The 13,910-nt window shown below is 39.8% G+C and overlaps 1 protein-coding gene across 1 annotated transcript in view; it reads left to right on the top strand.

Moving 5' to 3' along the window:
• Positions 1-13,910, top strand: part of LOC118694727 (collagen alpha-1(XV) chain-like) — an 83,621-nt gene that overhangs the window by 31,922 nt on the left and 37,789 nt on the right. The window contains exons 13-19 of the mRNA XM_036395931.2: positions 324-359; positions 1,387-1,539; positions 5,391-5,459; positions 7,805-7,849; positions 10,203-10,238; positions 12,822-12,884; positions 13,791-13,826. Of these exons, the coding sequence (XP_036251824.1) occupies positions 324-359; positions 1,387-1,539; positions 5,391-5,459; positions 7,805-7,849; positions 10,203-10,238; positions 12,822-12,884; positions 13,791-13,826 (438 nt within the window). The remainder of the gene's footprint in view (positions 1-323; positions 360-1,386; positions 1,540-5,390; positions 5,460-7,804; positions 7,850-10,202; positions 10,239-12,821; positions 12,885-13,790; positions 13,827-13,910) is intronic.

Consider the following 13,910-nt stretch of genomic DNA (forward strand, 5'->3'; position numbering starts at 1 on the left):
AGAAGCAGGAGGATGTGACCTGCAATGTTTAATTCTCTGTGCTTCAAACCCTTAAAATCTGCAGCAATAATTGAAATACAATATTGAGTCCAGTCAGCATACCGGACCAGAGCTATCAATGTGTTATTGTAACACCTGAATTACAGATTGTTTGCTTTTTAACTGAGAGGTCTGAGGTTTCAGATAAAGGGCTCCATGTAAAGGACATCAAATTAAACAGCACAGAAATCTGTGGGCATTTGTATTAAGGAAAAATACCATGAATGTGCTTTTGTTGCATAATAGCCTTATTCTAAGTATGCACAATTTATTTTCTTTTACAGGGTGATCGAGGTCTACCTGGTTCTGCTGGTCCAAAGGTAACAAAAAACTGTCTTTATAGAATGACAGTATCACTGTGATACAGCATATTACTGAAAAATCTTGGAGACTCTTACTGTGTAACCTAAGTTTCTCAGTTGGCCAGCATGCTTCCCTATGAAGTGTCCTGTAATCAGGTAACCTTGGCTGGACATGGCTCTATCACCCCCTTCCAAATGGGACTGGGGAGAGAGAATAAGACAGAAAGCAACTTGTAGGTTGAGATAAAGTGGTGTTCACTAAAACAAAAAGAAAGTGAAAATTTCCATGTGCATAAGCAAAGAGAAAAAAAGTTTAATCTCTACTTCCCATCAGGGAGTAATATTCAGCCACTTCCTGGGAAGAAGTTGCTCTGGAAGGCAAATACTATAAAACAACAAATGCCCCCCATTCCTCCTCTCTCCCATAGATTTTATATCTGAGCTGACATCATGTGGTACAGAATACCCCTTTGGTTAATTTGGGTCAGCTATTTTTGCTTAGTTGTGTCCCCTTCCAGGGTATTGCCCACTCCCAGCCCACTTGATGGGAGGATGGTATGAGAGAATTGTTAAAGACACAGTGCTGATGGTGTGCCAGTGCTGCTCAGCAACAGACAAAACACTGGTATATTATCAACACTTTTCCAGCTACCAATGCAAAGCACAGCACTGTGAGGGCTGCTGGGGGGAAAACAAACTCCAGCTCAACCAGAACCAATACACACGATCAGAAGGTTGAGAGAGGGAATACTCCCTCTCTACTCTGCCCTCATGAGAACCCACCTGGAGAGCTGTGCCCACCTCTGGGACCCCCAGCAAAAGAAAGGCATGCACCTGTTGGAACAAGTCCAGGGGAGAGCCATGAACATGATCGGTGGATGACCTCTTCCTGGGGATGTTCAAGGCCATATTGGATGTGGTTTTGAGCTACCTGGTCTAGTGGAAGATGTCCCTGCCCATGGCAGAGGGATTGAAACTGTGAAACTACTTATTTGCCTCTGCTTAGACATATTCAATATATCAATAGTCAGAATTTTTATTTTAGGGTGATACTGGAGTCGCTGGATCAATAGGCCCCAAAGGAGAAGCTGGCCCTATTGGGTCTCCTGGAAAACCTGGACCACCTGGACCGCCTGGGCCTCCTGGACCCCCTGGACCTCCTGGACCACCAGGACTAAGTTACAGCTTGGGCTTTGAGGTATTTTGCTATTCTGAAGTTTGTTGTAAGTATGGATATATTTCCTCCAGAAGAAAGACAGTGTGATCACCTGTATATTTCACAGGTATTTAAGTCTGAATTGAGAACAAAGTAATTTGTTCTACATTGAAATTTGCCAAGGAGTATAAATACAGAGACACATATTGCTTATTTCTGACCTCATGGTCTGTTTTACTTAGGACAAAAATGTTCTATTTAAAATATAAAATTGCAGATGTTACTTTTTCTACTTCTGAGAATAATACCTTCATCACTTAAAAATATGAGATCGGGCCAGCTCAAGATGATCTTTACATATCATTTGAGAACTGCTCATTTGGATAATGTTGTTGGAGCAGAAAGTGGTTTTGCAATAAAGAAAGGCAAGGGAAGAACACTCAGGTTCAAGAATTAGAGCTGCTGCATTGCCATCTTTGTGAAGAGAGGCTAAGAAAGTGTCACTATCAATTCATATTTGTGTCTTCACTTTTTTCTTCCTTATTTTCCATGCATTTTTCAATTCTAATTTACCTGTGTGGCTCAGCAAAGTCTTTCTAGAGTTTTTTATGTCATGGGATATAATCGAATTGGCACAGGAACTCAGGGTAGCCTCATCAGAGAAGTAAGAATGTTTGACCAAAATTACTGGCCCTCTGTCGAGCAGCAGCAGTAAAGTGGTGGTGTTTAAAAGATACCAGTTTTCCTACACATTTCTCTTAGTATCTACTTCAACTCTTTTGTATTTTTCTTTTCTTTACAGACACTTTGAGGTGCCACAGGTGTGACCACTAGTGCTTGTTTAGAGACCTAATTTGCTTTCTGATATCTGACTAAAGAATATTGTACTATATACACTAGTGGTTTATAATCTCACTGATGTCAGTGAATTTCAATGGACAAAATCTCTCTATCAGTTCACAAGTTCTTAATTGCCAGCACTGAAATTGTTAGCAAGAAGCAGCTTGAAGCCTAAGCAAACAGTCCTTTGCCTTGTCTTAGGCACACTACACTGGTACACAGTCTCCCCTGAATAAATATCTAGGTGTCTCAGAATGAGTTAAGGACCACTGGCAAGTCACAGCTTCATCCCAGGCCTGGTCTGAGTTTTAGCCCAGAATGATAGCTTCTCTGACTTAGAGTCATCTTCTGTGACCTCTGAGGACCCATTCTTTAAGAGATTCTCCACTTTTCACCATTAGCACTATTGGAGTAAAAGGCAATGTGCCCTTATGTCACCAAAGAGTCCTCCTGCAATTATGTGCTGAGGATCAAGCTCTGCCACTTTTAAAACCCAAGTCTCAGAGGAGAAAACTTAGCAGATGAGCAGGAAAGGGTGAAAACTGAGAGTCCCCACTTTTATGGATGCAAATGCAGAAGGATTTGATCCCTAACTGCAGAAACAGTATCTTGACCGGCTTCATCTTGAACTTGATGTAGTCCAAACAAAATTGGTATGATTGTCATTTCCCTGAGAGGAATACTACTTTAAACAGGTTTGCTAGCTGTAGCTGATCTTTTGGATGCCCACCCCTGCCATCTGTTGAGGCAGCACCATGGTCTGCCAGTTTATTAGGGTGACACTACCTTTTGGTTGGCAGTCTGTTTATTGCAGTAAGGCTGTTTCTGCAAAATACTCCTGTTAGCACTTGTTAACATCTGTGATCAGCTATGTGCAAAAACCAAATGGCATGGTGTTTGCTGGCACTTATGCTTGCCAAAAGAACAGTTTGAGCTGCAGAAGGTACCTGGTAAACCCATTAAAAACACGCAGATGTCAAAAGAGATGATGTGTTATATAAAGCAGGCATCAAGCACTCTCTTAAAGGGAAAAACAGACTGGCACAATGCAAGTCAAGGGAAAGAGCACAGAAACACAGTGTGGTTTATCCTCCACAGCGAGAGTTGGCTTAAACAGTCCAAAGAGAATAAGAGTAGATTTTCTGTTGGTATTTTATACACTGATAGCTGATGAAGGAGCAGAATGAAAGTCTGAATGACATTAAATCAATCTCAGGTGAAGTTGCACAAAAGGTCTCTCACCTTGGTCCTCCAAAAGGAAGGACCTGATTCCAGCTGTGCATTCCTTCTGCTTCTCTTACTCTTGTGGAGTTGACAGAAAAGGTCAGAAGAACAGGATCTCTGTTTTTCAATGGAGTCAGGTCAGATTATGTTTTCCGTACCTTTGGTGTTAAGCTGTCATTCAGTGGTAGCTGAAGGTGATCTCACCCTTCCCCTTACACCATCTCCTGAGTGCACCACAGCTGGACTAAGCTGGGCCATTTCAAGTCGCTAACTGGCAGAAATTTAAGTGGGTCAGGAGTGGGTCCTCTAAACATGGTAAGCTGATACAAGGGCTTGCTGTCATTAGGAGGTGGAGGTTCTCCTTTGCTCCTCTTCCTTCCCCATCTGCAGACATTCCTGGCACATTCCTACCCTTCTCATGCACTCATATTCAGTATTCCATCAATTCTTCCACAAGCCAATTTAATCTACTAAAATTTTAGAGAACACTTGCACCCTGAAAGTAGCATATTTTCTGCCATTTTAATCATCTAAAGAAAGTGAGGGCTTTCAACACATGATGTTGATGTTGCAAATGAAGGCTGTATGGCTGTGAGCAGGGAAATAAAAGAAAGATTAAGATTTTCTCTTTCAGAAAAGGAAACAATTAAGCCAGCGCAGGTGCAACTAAAACTGCAGCTAAAACCAAGTGAACAGTTCCCTGCTGGCATGGCTCATTCAGATATTTTGAAGAACAGTCTACAAGTTTGGACTAGGCACAAACCAGGAGATAGGCACAAGAGTGGTGCTGGGCCTGAAACAAGTAATTGTGGCAGCTGCAATTTTATTTCTTTACTGCTTTGGAACTGGCAGCTCCTGCTTCTGCCATGTATCTACAATGTCATAGAACAATGAAAGCTGGAGGGAGGCTTCTACTTTCTGTGTCGTTTCCTTGAAAACTACTAAAAAATCTCCATGGGAAATAATTTGTAGTCTCCTCTCAAGGACTCCCACTACACAGAGACTTATTTCTGAAGTTAACAGAGGGCAATGGAAAAGGACAGTGGGCTGGAGCAGATGACCTGTAATGAAAGCCTCAGGGAACTGAGCTTGCTCAGTCTGGAGAACACTTAACCTTAATCTCTAGGAGGTTCCAAGGCCTGAGTTTCCAATGCCCTAAACAACTTGATTGGAATTCAGTGTTGACATTGCTTTTGACGGGAATTTGGGAAGGCAGCCTCTGAGAGACCTTTCAACATAATTAATTCTACAATTTGATGGTGGAATTTTTTTCTGCTTAATTTCAGAAAGCAGTATTTTAGGCAGGAGTTCAATGTTTGGCTGTGAGAATTGGGAAGAACTTCTATTGAAGAAAAGTGATTGCTGCCTTTAAACTGCAAGTTCTCCCTGACATAAATCAGTTTTGGGAACCCTTACTAGTCATTAACGTTTCAGTAGCTGGGTGGCAGGTAAATGCTACACAGAAAAATACTGCTTAAAAGTGTGCTTAAACACAGTGCGAACTGTCTCACTTCTGCTTGATGCTCTTCAGCCTGAAGTGCTGGAGCAATGGTGGCAAGTTGGCAAGATAGTACAGACCAGAGTTTCTGTAAGGATGACCAGCATGTTTTTAATCACATTTGAGCAAAGCCTATCTCCAGAACATCATCCATTTTTCTCTGAAAAAAAAAGTTAATGAGAAAAGATTAAAATATTTGTGTTCAGTATGTTTCCAGTTTGTACAGAACTTCAGAAAACAGAGCAGTTGGAAAAAAACCAAAACAACACAACCAGAAAAAAAAGCCAAAGATAAATTCTTAAATTCTGTAACATTTTGTCTCTTCCATTAGGATATGGAAGGATCAGGTAGCATCGACCTGTTAAGTGAATCAAGAATTCCCAGACCAAGGGAACCAAAGGTGAGTGGATATTTTAAGGGAGGGGAGTATAAATTGTTGCTGAGTTGTTTGGTTTGTTTTGGGCTTTTTTCTAAACAGAGGTTTCCTCCATTCTGCTTTTTGGAAACATATAGCCCCAGTCAGCTATAGATTGACAGTCACTACATTGAAATGGATTCACTTGCCCTAGAATGTCTAAAATAACTGTGTCCTCCAAAGAATCTGAATGGCATTTCTCTGACACCTTATTAGCTAATGATTTTTTTTATTCTGCTCTGGTATATTTTTGAGATATTAAAGGGTGAATAAGGGGTTTTATGTTATCTAGCTCTCTGTTTCTCCCTTCACCCTAATAGATTCCTTTCTCTCATATGAAAGTGACTCACACATATGAAGATTAAACTGAAATGTTATAGTTTGACAAACAAATGTGTGTAATACAACATGCCACTTTTAAACTAAAAATTTTTTTCCCAGTAGTGTGGAAGCAATGTCACAGAAAAAAGGGATACTTTTTTTTCCCATCATTGTGTCTCAGGAGATTTTTTGCTAGTGTGGACCACTTCAATCTTCAAGTAGGGAATATGGGAATATAATCTATTGGTATCAACCAGATCATTTGGATTTATTGTCATTCTTAACAATAGAAGGAGTTCCAGTGGTTTAGTCTGGCAACAAAAGGACACAAAGACACGATCCAGTAGCTACTTAATGAATCTCTGAAGGGCAGCTGCAAGTATGATGAAGCTGTTCCTTGTAGTGCCAGGTGGTGCAGCAAGGGACAGTGGTCACAATTTGCAGGTTGGGATGTTCAGGCTAAGCCTTAGGAGATGGCTGTTCACTAGAAAGTTGGAGCAGTTGCCCAGGGAGGTTGCAGAAGGTCTGGTCTTGGAGTTATCGAGGCTTTGCTGGACAGAAACACAGCTGACCTGATCTGAAGCTGGTGACAGTTCTGCTTCCAGGGGGTGATTGGATTAGATGGCCTCCACAGGCCTGTACAATCCTATGCTTGTGATTCCATGAATCATCAGACATCAACTGAACACTGGAGGCAGGAGTGACTTTGAGCAGCTTTCTACTGTGTTGGTTTAAAGTACCAGTAATTGTGAGTCACTGAAACTGTAGCTGATAGCTTAGAGAAATTTGCCCCCTCTTATGTCTTTTCCTAGATACTAAAAATAGTACAAAAATACAGTTACAAAAATAAGTATTTAATCTGTTCACTGAAACAAGGAGGTATCCACAAGCAGGGCCAAAATTCCACATTCTGACCTGCCTTAGTCACAGCCTTACTCTCACATTGGTTTTATAACAGGCATTGTTTCCAAGTCACTCAGCTATAAATATTCAAAAAATGTCTTGTTGGAGTTGAACAAAATTTTCCTGTTACTGCTTAATTACTCTGCAAAGTTTGAGTCAGTACAGAAGAGAGATGAGAAAAGGAGATAAGAAAAATAAGAATTTTGCTGAAATTATGAAAATGCTTTTACATACTTACTGGTACTGCACTATCAGCCATTTACACCTTACCACAACTCCAGAGGACCCAGTGGTGCTTAAGTGAAAACTGAGAATCTGCTTCAAAGGAGGTTGCAACGCAAAACAGCTGCTAAGAAATAAATTACATTTATTGGCACTGTCTTCGTATCTATTGAGATTTCTATTAATCTTTTATCAGAAAATAGTAATTGGGTTTTAAAGGAGAAATATAATTTTTTTCTGACAGCTCAGCTCTCGTTTCCAGGGTTTCTATTTTTTCTTCCACAGATCAGTGTAAAGTTTTATTGGTGTTTTCTCATTATTTAGTAATACTATTTATATCTGCCTTCATGTTCCAGATAAAGACAATTCAATCACTTTGTCAAATTCCTTTGTCTTCCATTCAATTTTCTACAATGTCCAATAATGAACTGTTGTCCATTTTACCATCAAAGAGCCATAATTGTTCTTTACAACCCATGTCACCATATAGAGATGAGAGGAATTTGAATTTCAAAATTATTTTTGAAACAAACCTTTTGGGAAACTGCTTTTAAACCTAGCAAGACTCTGCTGCCTCTAAACTGGTAGCATAAATTAATTTTAGCCAAGAATGCAAATTCAAAAAACTGTAAGCAGTTGAAAGCAATACATCACAACAAATGCTAAATTTGGACAAATTTGTTTCTAATATTTTCTAAAAATATGTATTGTATGCAGTGACAGCACTAAAGTTGTATTTGTAAGAAAAGGTGCATTTTATTGCTCTCCATTAACACTACAGGTCTCCAGCATTGTTTTTGTAACAGTCGTGGTAGCAAGTTACATTTTTTTTTCTGAAAAAAAATTTTGAAATGCCATGTGGATTTACAAGTAAATTTTTACAGGGTTCTGCAGGAAGACCTGGACAGCGTGGACCATTAGGGCCAAAGGTAAAAATATTTGAAAGATAACCTATATTACTTTAGTGTATCTTTTTCATATTTTTTATTTCTACATTATCAGAACTTGCCTGAACATAACAGCTTTCCTTTAGGATTCATATACGGATTAAGCTGGGACAAATTTTGTTCCCATTTGCACTGGATATCTATGCAGAATATGTATTATTAAAATTATTTCATATCCAACAAGAGCAGTGAGTAGATACTAACTGGGCTATTACATTCCATCACATCTTTGTTAAATTTTTTTTGGACATCTGGCAATTTCTCTTTGTTGCTCATTTATACGTCACTCTCGTCTCAGAGAGGTTACATGTATGCTGTTGAAAGAGAAATCTGCATGACGAGGCCTTCTGATCCCAGAAAGTGATAGGAAAACATTCTGGAAGGTGCTAGGGGGAAGAAGGGAGGAGCAATGACTACTTTGCCTTGGTTTTATTTGAGCTTAGAAGTGCCTGAATTTTTGCACTTTGATGCTGCTACTGGTTGTGTAACCAATAAGGCAAAAAAATGGAGAGATGAAAAATCACAGAAGAAAAGGGCAGATTTGCAGAATGGGTCTTTAGACAGGAAGAGGCTTTTCCTATTCCTATGTAAAGCTCGACTACCACTCGGGTTAACAGTACAGCATGACAACACCTTAAATGTGAAGTTAAAGAAATTTAAGGTCTTCATTGCCCCGGGAAATAACAGTAACATTGAAAGGGCAGGAAGTAGAAGATGAGAAGTGGCAGTACCCATCCTCTCACTGTGAAATTTTCACCTGAACTTACACCCAGCACTAATCACTGACTGCCCATTGCACACACCTAATTCATAGCACAACAGCCACCAAAGATCTGGCCAGCCCCCTCTGTCTAAAGTCTGTAAAGCTCAGCTTTTAGGGCTGAAAAAGTCCCTCCATAGTGTACTACTCCTGCTGCTGCTGGAGCCCATTACTTATGAGTGAAAAGAATACAATTTGCACAGCACGTGTTGGTGAGTGATGCTGCAGTGGACTGGCAAGAATAAATGTGCTCTCACATGATGCTGCTCTGTGCACATGTGTAGGTGCCGAGCCTCCACGCTGACTAAAAAAAAAAATTTTTTTAAGAACTTATTCTCTGCCCTTAGCTAGAAATTTTGTATCTAAGAAATTCTGCTTCACAAAGATTTCAGAAATTGAGGTAGCAAGATTCCTAGGATTTAGGAAATGGGCTGGAGTGGTAGAGATAGTCATAAACCTTGGCCAAGAGACCTCACCATCACCTTGGTTTAATCATGAGTCATTCTTCCCCAAGATACAGGAGAAACAGAAAGGAACATGCCTGACATCTTACAAAACCAGGTATACTATGGCAAAATTAATATAAAGTGGTTATAATACACTATCATTCTCATGGGGATGAATTTTACACCCACTTTTCATGATTATAAATGACTTCACTAGGCAACAGTCGCAAAATACAACAACCACCCACTTCCCAAAACCAAGAGCTAATGCATCACGAGGAATTGAAGGTATAGTTCTGTTCATGCATCTTTCATCCTTCAAACACCCCAGACAAGTACAGCTGTCAGAGAAGACTAGCTATGATCAAATTTTTTCTCTTTCCTAGCAAGTAAGTATGGATCGATCCAAATTCTGCTTTCACTTTTATTATTATGAAAAGCGGTTTTTGTTAAAAAACAGTCTATAGTCTTCATACACTCTTGAATATATGAACTCCCAAAAAGCAGTAAGCATAAACATAACATTTGAGGCAATGGCTGATTATCCCAGTTTATATTCCGTATCTCCAAAGAAATAAACTAAATTGGATGTTCTCTGTCTGTTAAAAAATTGAAGAACTGTGTCTACTTAGGGCTAAAATCCTGCAGAATCAGTCTCAAAGGTGGAACAGTGCAATGTTCATTATTTCACTCGTGGCTTGACACAGTGCCTGGGGAGGTGGAGAGAGCAGCAGTGTGAGGAGACTGTGTTAGCTGGTTTGGAGACAGATGGTTAGTCCTTTGTGGAGGCACAAGGTCATGGCTGCAGTGGTAGAACTGGGGAATGTTACCATGAGCTGATTTCAGATGTCAAAATGAGGCTTCAGGAACATGTCTTGGTCAATGCTCAGCAAAAATAATGAGTCATGACCACAAACTCTTCAGATGTGGTAGCAACTGGGTGATTAAAATCTCAGAACCAAATCACAAATGTATGCCGAGCATCACTTTACCAAAAATATGCCATATTTTTACTGATTGTTTTACTCCAGTGGGTTCCTTTGTTTTTAAGGAAAGTAGCATACATGTTTAAAATCCTTGCAATTACTGCTCACTTTAATACTTGAGCCCTCCTGTGTCTCTGTTTCAGGGAGAAAGAGGCAACATAGGTCTCCCAGGTTCAAAGGTGGGAAGTTTATTTAGCCTAATCTAAAACCTCAGTTGTTTCTTTCCTCTGTGTCTTTTCATCTCTTCATGCACTTAGTGAATGCACTTAATGAACATTTCTTGCTCCATCAGCACAAACCCCTTTCTCTGGTGAATTGTGAGTATCAGGAGCCAGTATAACCTGGTGCTTACGACTTCTGCCTAAAATGTGGTTAAAATTGTGTCTAAAAATTGCATCTAAAAGGTGCTTGTCTTCAAAGGAATCTTGTGAAGCCCTGCACATTTTCACCAGAAGGAAGATTAAAAATCAGCAAAGCTTAGACAGAAAACTAACTTCCACGTGCCTCTGTTCCTTCATATGGTGGTGTGTAGCTCTCACCCCACAGCAGAGCACCCCACAGGTCTGTGCTACAGTCGGAGGCTCATGTCTGTCTTAATCCCTGCCTGTTCTGCTTTGAACTCCTCTTGGAGCCCTCCCCAAAACTCCTGTTTGGGACTGTGCTGCTCCTTGCTGGTCCCTGTCTGACCTGAGTGTCTTTTGCAGCCACAAGCCAGCAGAGAGCGCTGATGTGACTCAGAAAATTTTAAAAAATTTAAAATAAAATAAAATAAAATAAAATAAAATAAAATAAAATAAAATAAAATAAAATAAAATAAAATAAAATAAAATAAAATATTGAAACGAAATAGCCTTCTTCTGCATTTGGGACGGCCCTGAAATCAAAATTTACTCTAGGAAACAAGATAAATGCAGTTATGCTTGATAAGTATTTACAAGAGTATTATCACAGTCTTCTAGCAGCATCTGCTTGTTTATTTTTTAAAAATACCAACAATGTATCAGGACTCTTCTTGCCATAAATTCCATCTGCTGTGCATATTATGAGTGTTGTCATTTCACATAGATATTTGTCAGCATGATAATTAAAGCTGATGCATTGACACACAGGACAGTAGTTTAACTCTTCTTAACCAGTCTGAGACTATAGAATATTTTCTTTATTATTCCTACATGTCCTTTCTTCTGAGATCCTTTTTCTACTAATTGTTATTGTTTTATGTGAGAGTGCATTTGAAATATGTGTGTATTTTAAGTGGAGTGACTACAGGATTATTTTAAAAATAAGCAATTTATCCCTTTAACCCTCAAACTAAAAAAGATATTTGTTCTTTTGTACCTGAGCAATAAGCTACATTCTTAAAATACGATGGGAATTAGAAATAAGGATGTCTCTGGATACATCAGTTGCATTAAAACATCTTACCTATCCTGAATCTTTTCTTCCCATTTAAATTTCATTAGGAAAATGAATGGGAGAAATTATTCAGCATTTGTAATGGTAGGAAGCGATCCTGCAAGTATCAACATGCCTGAAATGACAACATTCTGTTGCAGAATAGCTGTTGTTCCAATGTTATTTCCTCTGATGATTTACGTTTGCTGCAGATAGATACTTATAATTTTCCATAAGCACTTGAGAAATTTATGTCCCAAGAACCATTGTTACTGCTCATGCAGATACCAAAATCCCAGTAGCTGCTTTGATGCCTAAATTCCATTAGCAGTCAGACACCCTTTATCCTGTCTATAAAATTGTTTATAAAATGAAGAACAGAGTACTTCAGAAATCATACTTTATTCCTGACCCACATGCTTCACTGATCACTGACAAAAGCAGAAATAGCAGTGACAATATCCTTTCTTAATGAAGCAGGCACATTAAATCTCTTATGGTGGTACTATCTGCTGTTAAAACCCACAAAAATTTTCTTCAAACAGAGCAAAAAGTTGGAAACAAAACAGTATTTTCCAAAAACCAAAATGAAAGAAAAAAATCCCCAGCATATTAAAAAAAGCCCTCAAAGCCAAAAAAAAAAACCAAAAAAACCCCTCAAAATGACATACAAAACAAACACCCAAAAAACCCCACCAAAAAAACAAGATAACAAGAGTAATTGTTCCTTTGGATAAATCATTAGGCTGCTCTGTGTCATTTCCTTTGCTCTTTCATATGATGCAGAGAAAAACAGATGCAAAAAGTGTAGCTCACTGTTTATCTGGTCCTTTAAGAATTTAGAACCTTCTTTTATCCATTTTTCTCAGGGTAAACTGCACTATCCTTAGTGCATCTGTTTTTCCCATAGAGCAGAGTAGCTGTCAGACTCCAGCAGTCATACACAGGCCTCTATCAAAACACAGCAGGGGGTGGTTTTGCCCCACATACTGGCTCCTGTCTACATCCAATGCCAATGTCTACATCCCTTCTCTTCTCCAGCTTGAGAGTCACTTAACTGAAGGGTGGAAATAACTCATCAAATGTATTTTGAGGGAAAGGAATAAAATTCATCCTTTTGCTAACAGGGGTGGAAGCAGTGAAAAACTATTGAAGCTGGAGGGGAAAAAAAGCCATAAGCCTACTCTGGAGAGGGGGAAAGAGCAGGAGGAGTGGAGAGAGCAGATGACTAATGAGATAATGAGTCTTCCCCAAACCTGCCCACCAGCCCGTTCAGAGCCATATCATGACCCTCCCCAGTGGCAGCCTCCTGCTTGTGTGAAACTGAATGCAGTTTAGAGAGAATAACTGTACGTTCTTTGTGGCAGGGGATGCCGGGCACAGATGGAAAACCAGGCTTTCCTGGCATTGCTGGGCATCCCGGAGAAGTGGTAAGTAGGGTTATCATCCTCTCTGATCACTGACACACACTGGCTCCCAAACCTACCTCTTACAGGTCAGCAGGATCAGCGCTTGCTAGCAGAGTGTGAAGAGCTGGGGCTGTGTTTGTCCTGCTTAACCTGGAGCAGTTACCTCAGAGAAAAACACAGAAGCAGACTGTACCTTGCCCATGCCTCCCTCATCAGTCAGAAGAGATACAGGCATCTCCAGAGGCTAGTTCTGATTTCTCAATGCTCCTTCTGCTTTTAATTATTCAGAATTCAGCTCTGCCTTTAATTAGAGGAAAGCCAGCAGGCTCATAGGTGATTTCAATCTATTTCTCATGCTTAAGACCCTCGAGAATTACAGCATGCTTTGCTTGGGAAGTCCCACGGCTCATCCCCTGGCACCTTCCTCTCACTTGTGCCAGAGAAGTGTCTGCATTTCCAGCACAGGGAGTCCTACAGACGGGCTGACCAAGCTTAGAAATAAGCTGCCTGAAAGATGACAGTTTAGCTTCCCTGTCTTCTCCTATCTGGTCTCCTGGGAAATCCTGGGCACAGCTGATGTGGTTGATGCTAGAAAAGGACAACACAGCCAGAGATGGCTGATTTCAGTGCAGTGAAAGAAATGTTCACTGGATTAATTCCTAGCTAATGAAATGTTTTGTGCCCATTGTGCTTCTAGTCATCTGTGAACTCTGTAAAAGTTCTGGGAAATACTTTTAACCATCAAACCTTCAGAAGATCTGAGTTGAAACTAGTTGGCCCCATGTTTGTTTTGAGAGAGCTGGGAATTATCATTCTGTACATGAAATTCACTGCTGTGCTTTTTGTGAAGCAAGAGAGAACACATTTCATAATTTCCCCTTTTAAATCACTTATGCTCTTTTTTTCTTTTTTTATTATCATCTGAAGGGTCCAAAAGGAGAGAAGGGTGACCCAGGACCTCGGGTGAGATTGTGTGGATTTCACTCTTTTCAAGAAACCTATGTGAACTGTAGCGCTTAGTTTATGGGTTTTGCACATGTAATGCTT

Source organism: Molothrus ater, chromosome 1 (genome assembly GCF_012460135.2).
Source record: "Molothrus ater isolate BHLD 08-10-18 breed brown headed cowbird chromosome 1, BPBGC_Mater_1.1, whole genome shotgun sequence".
NCBI classification, from domain to species: Eukaryota; Metazoa; Chordata; class Aves; order Passeriformes; family Icteridae; genus Molothrus; species Molothrus ater.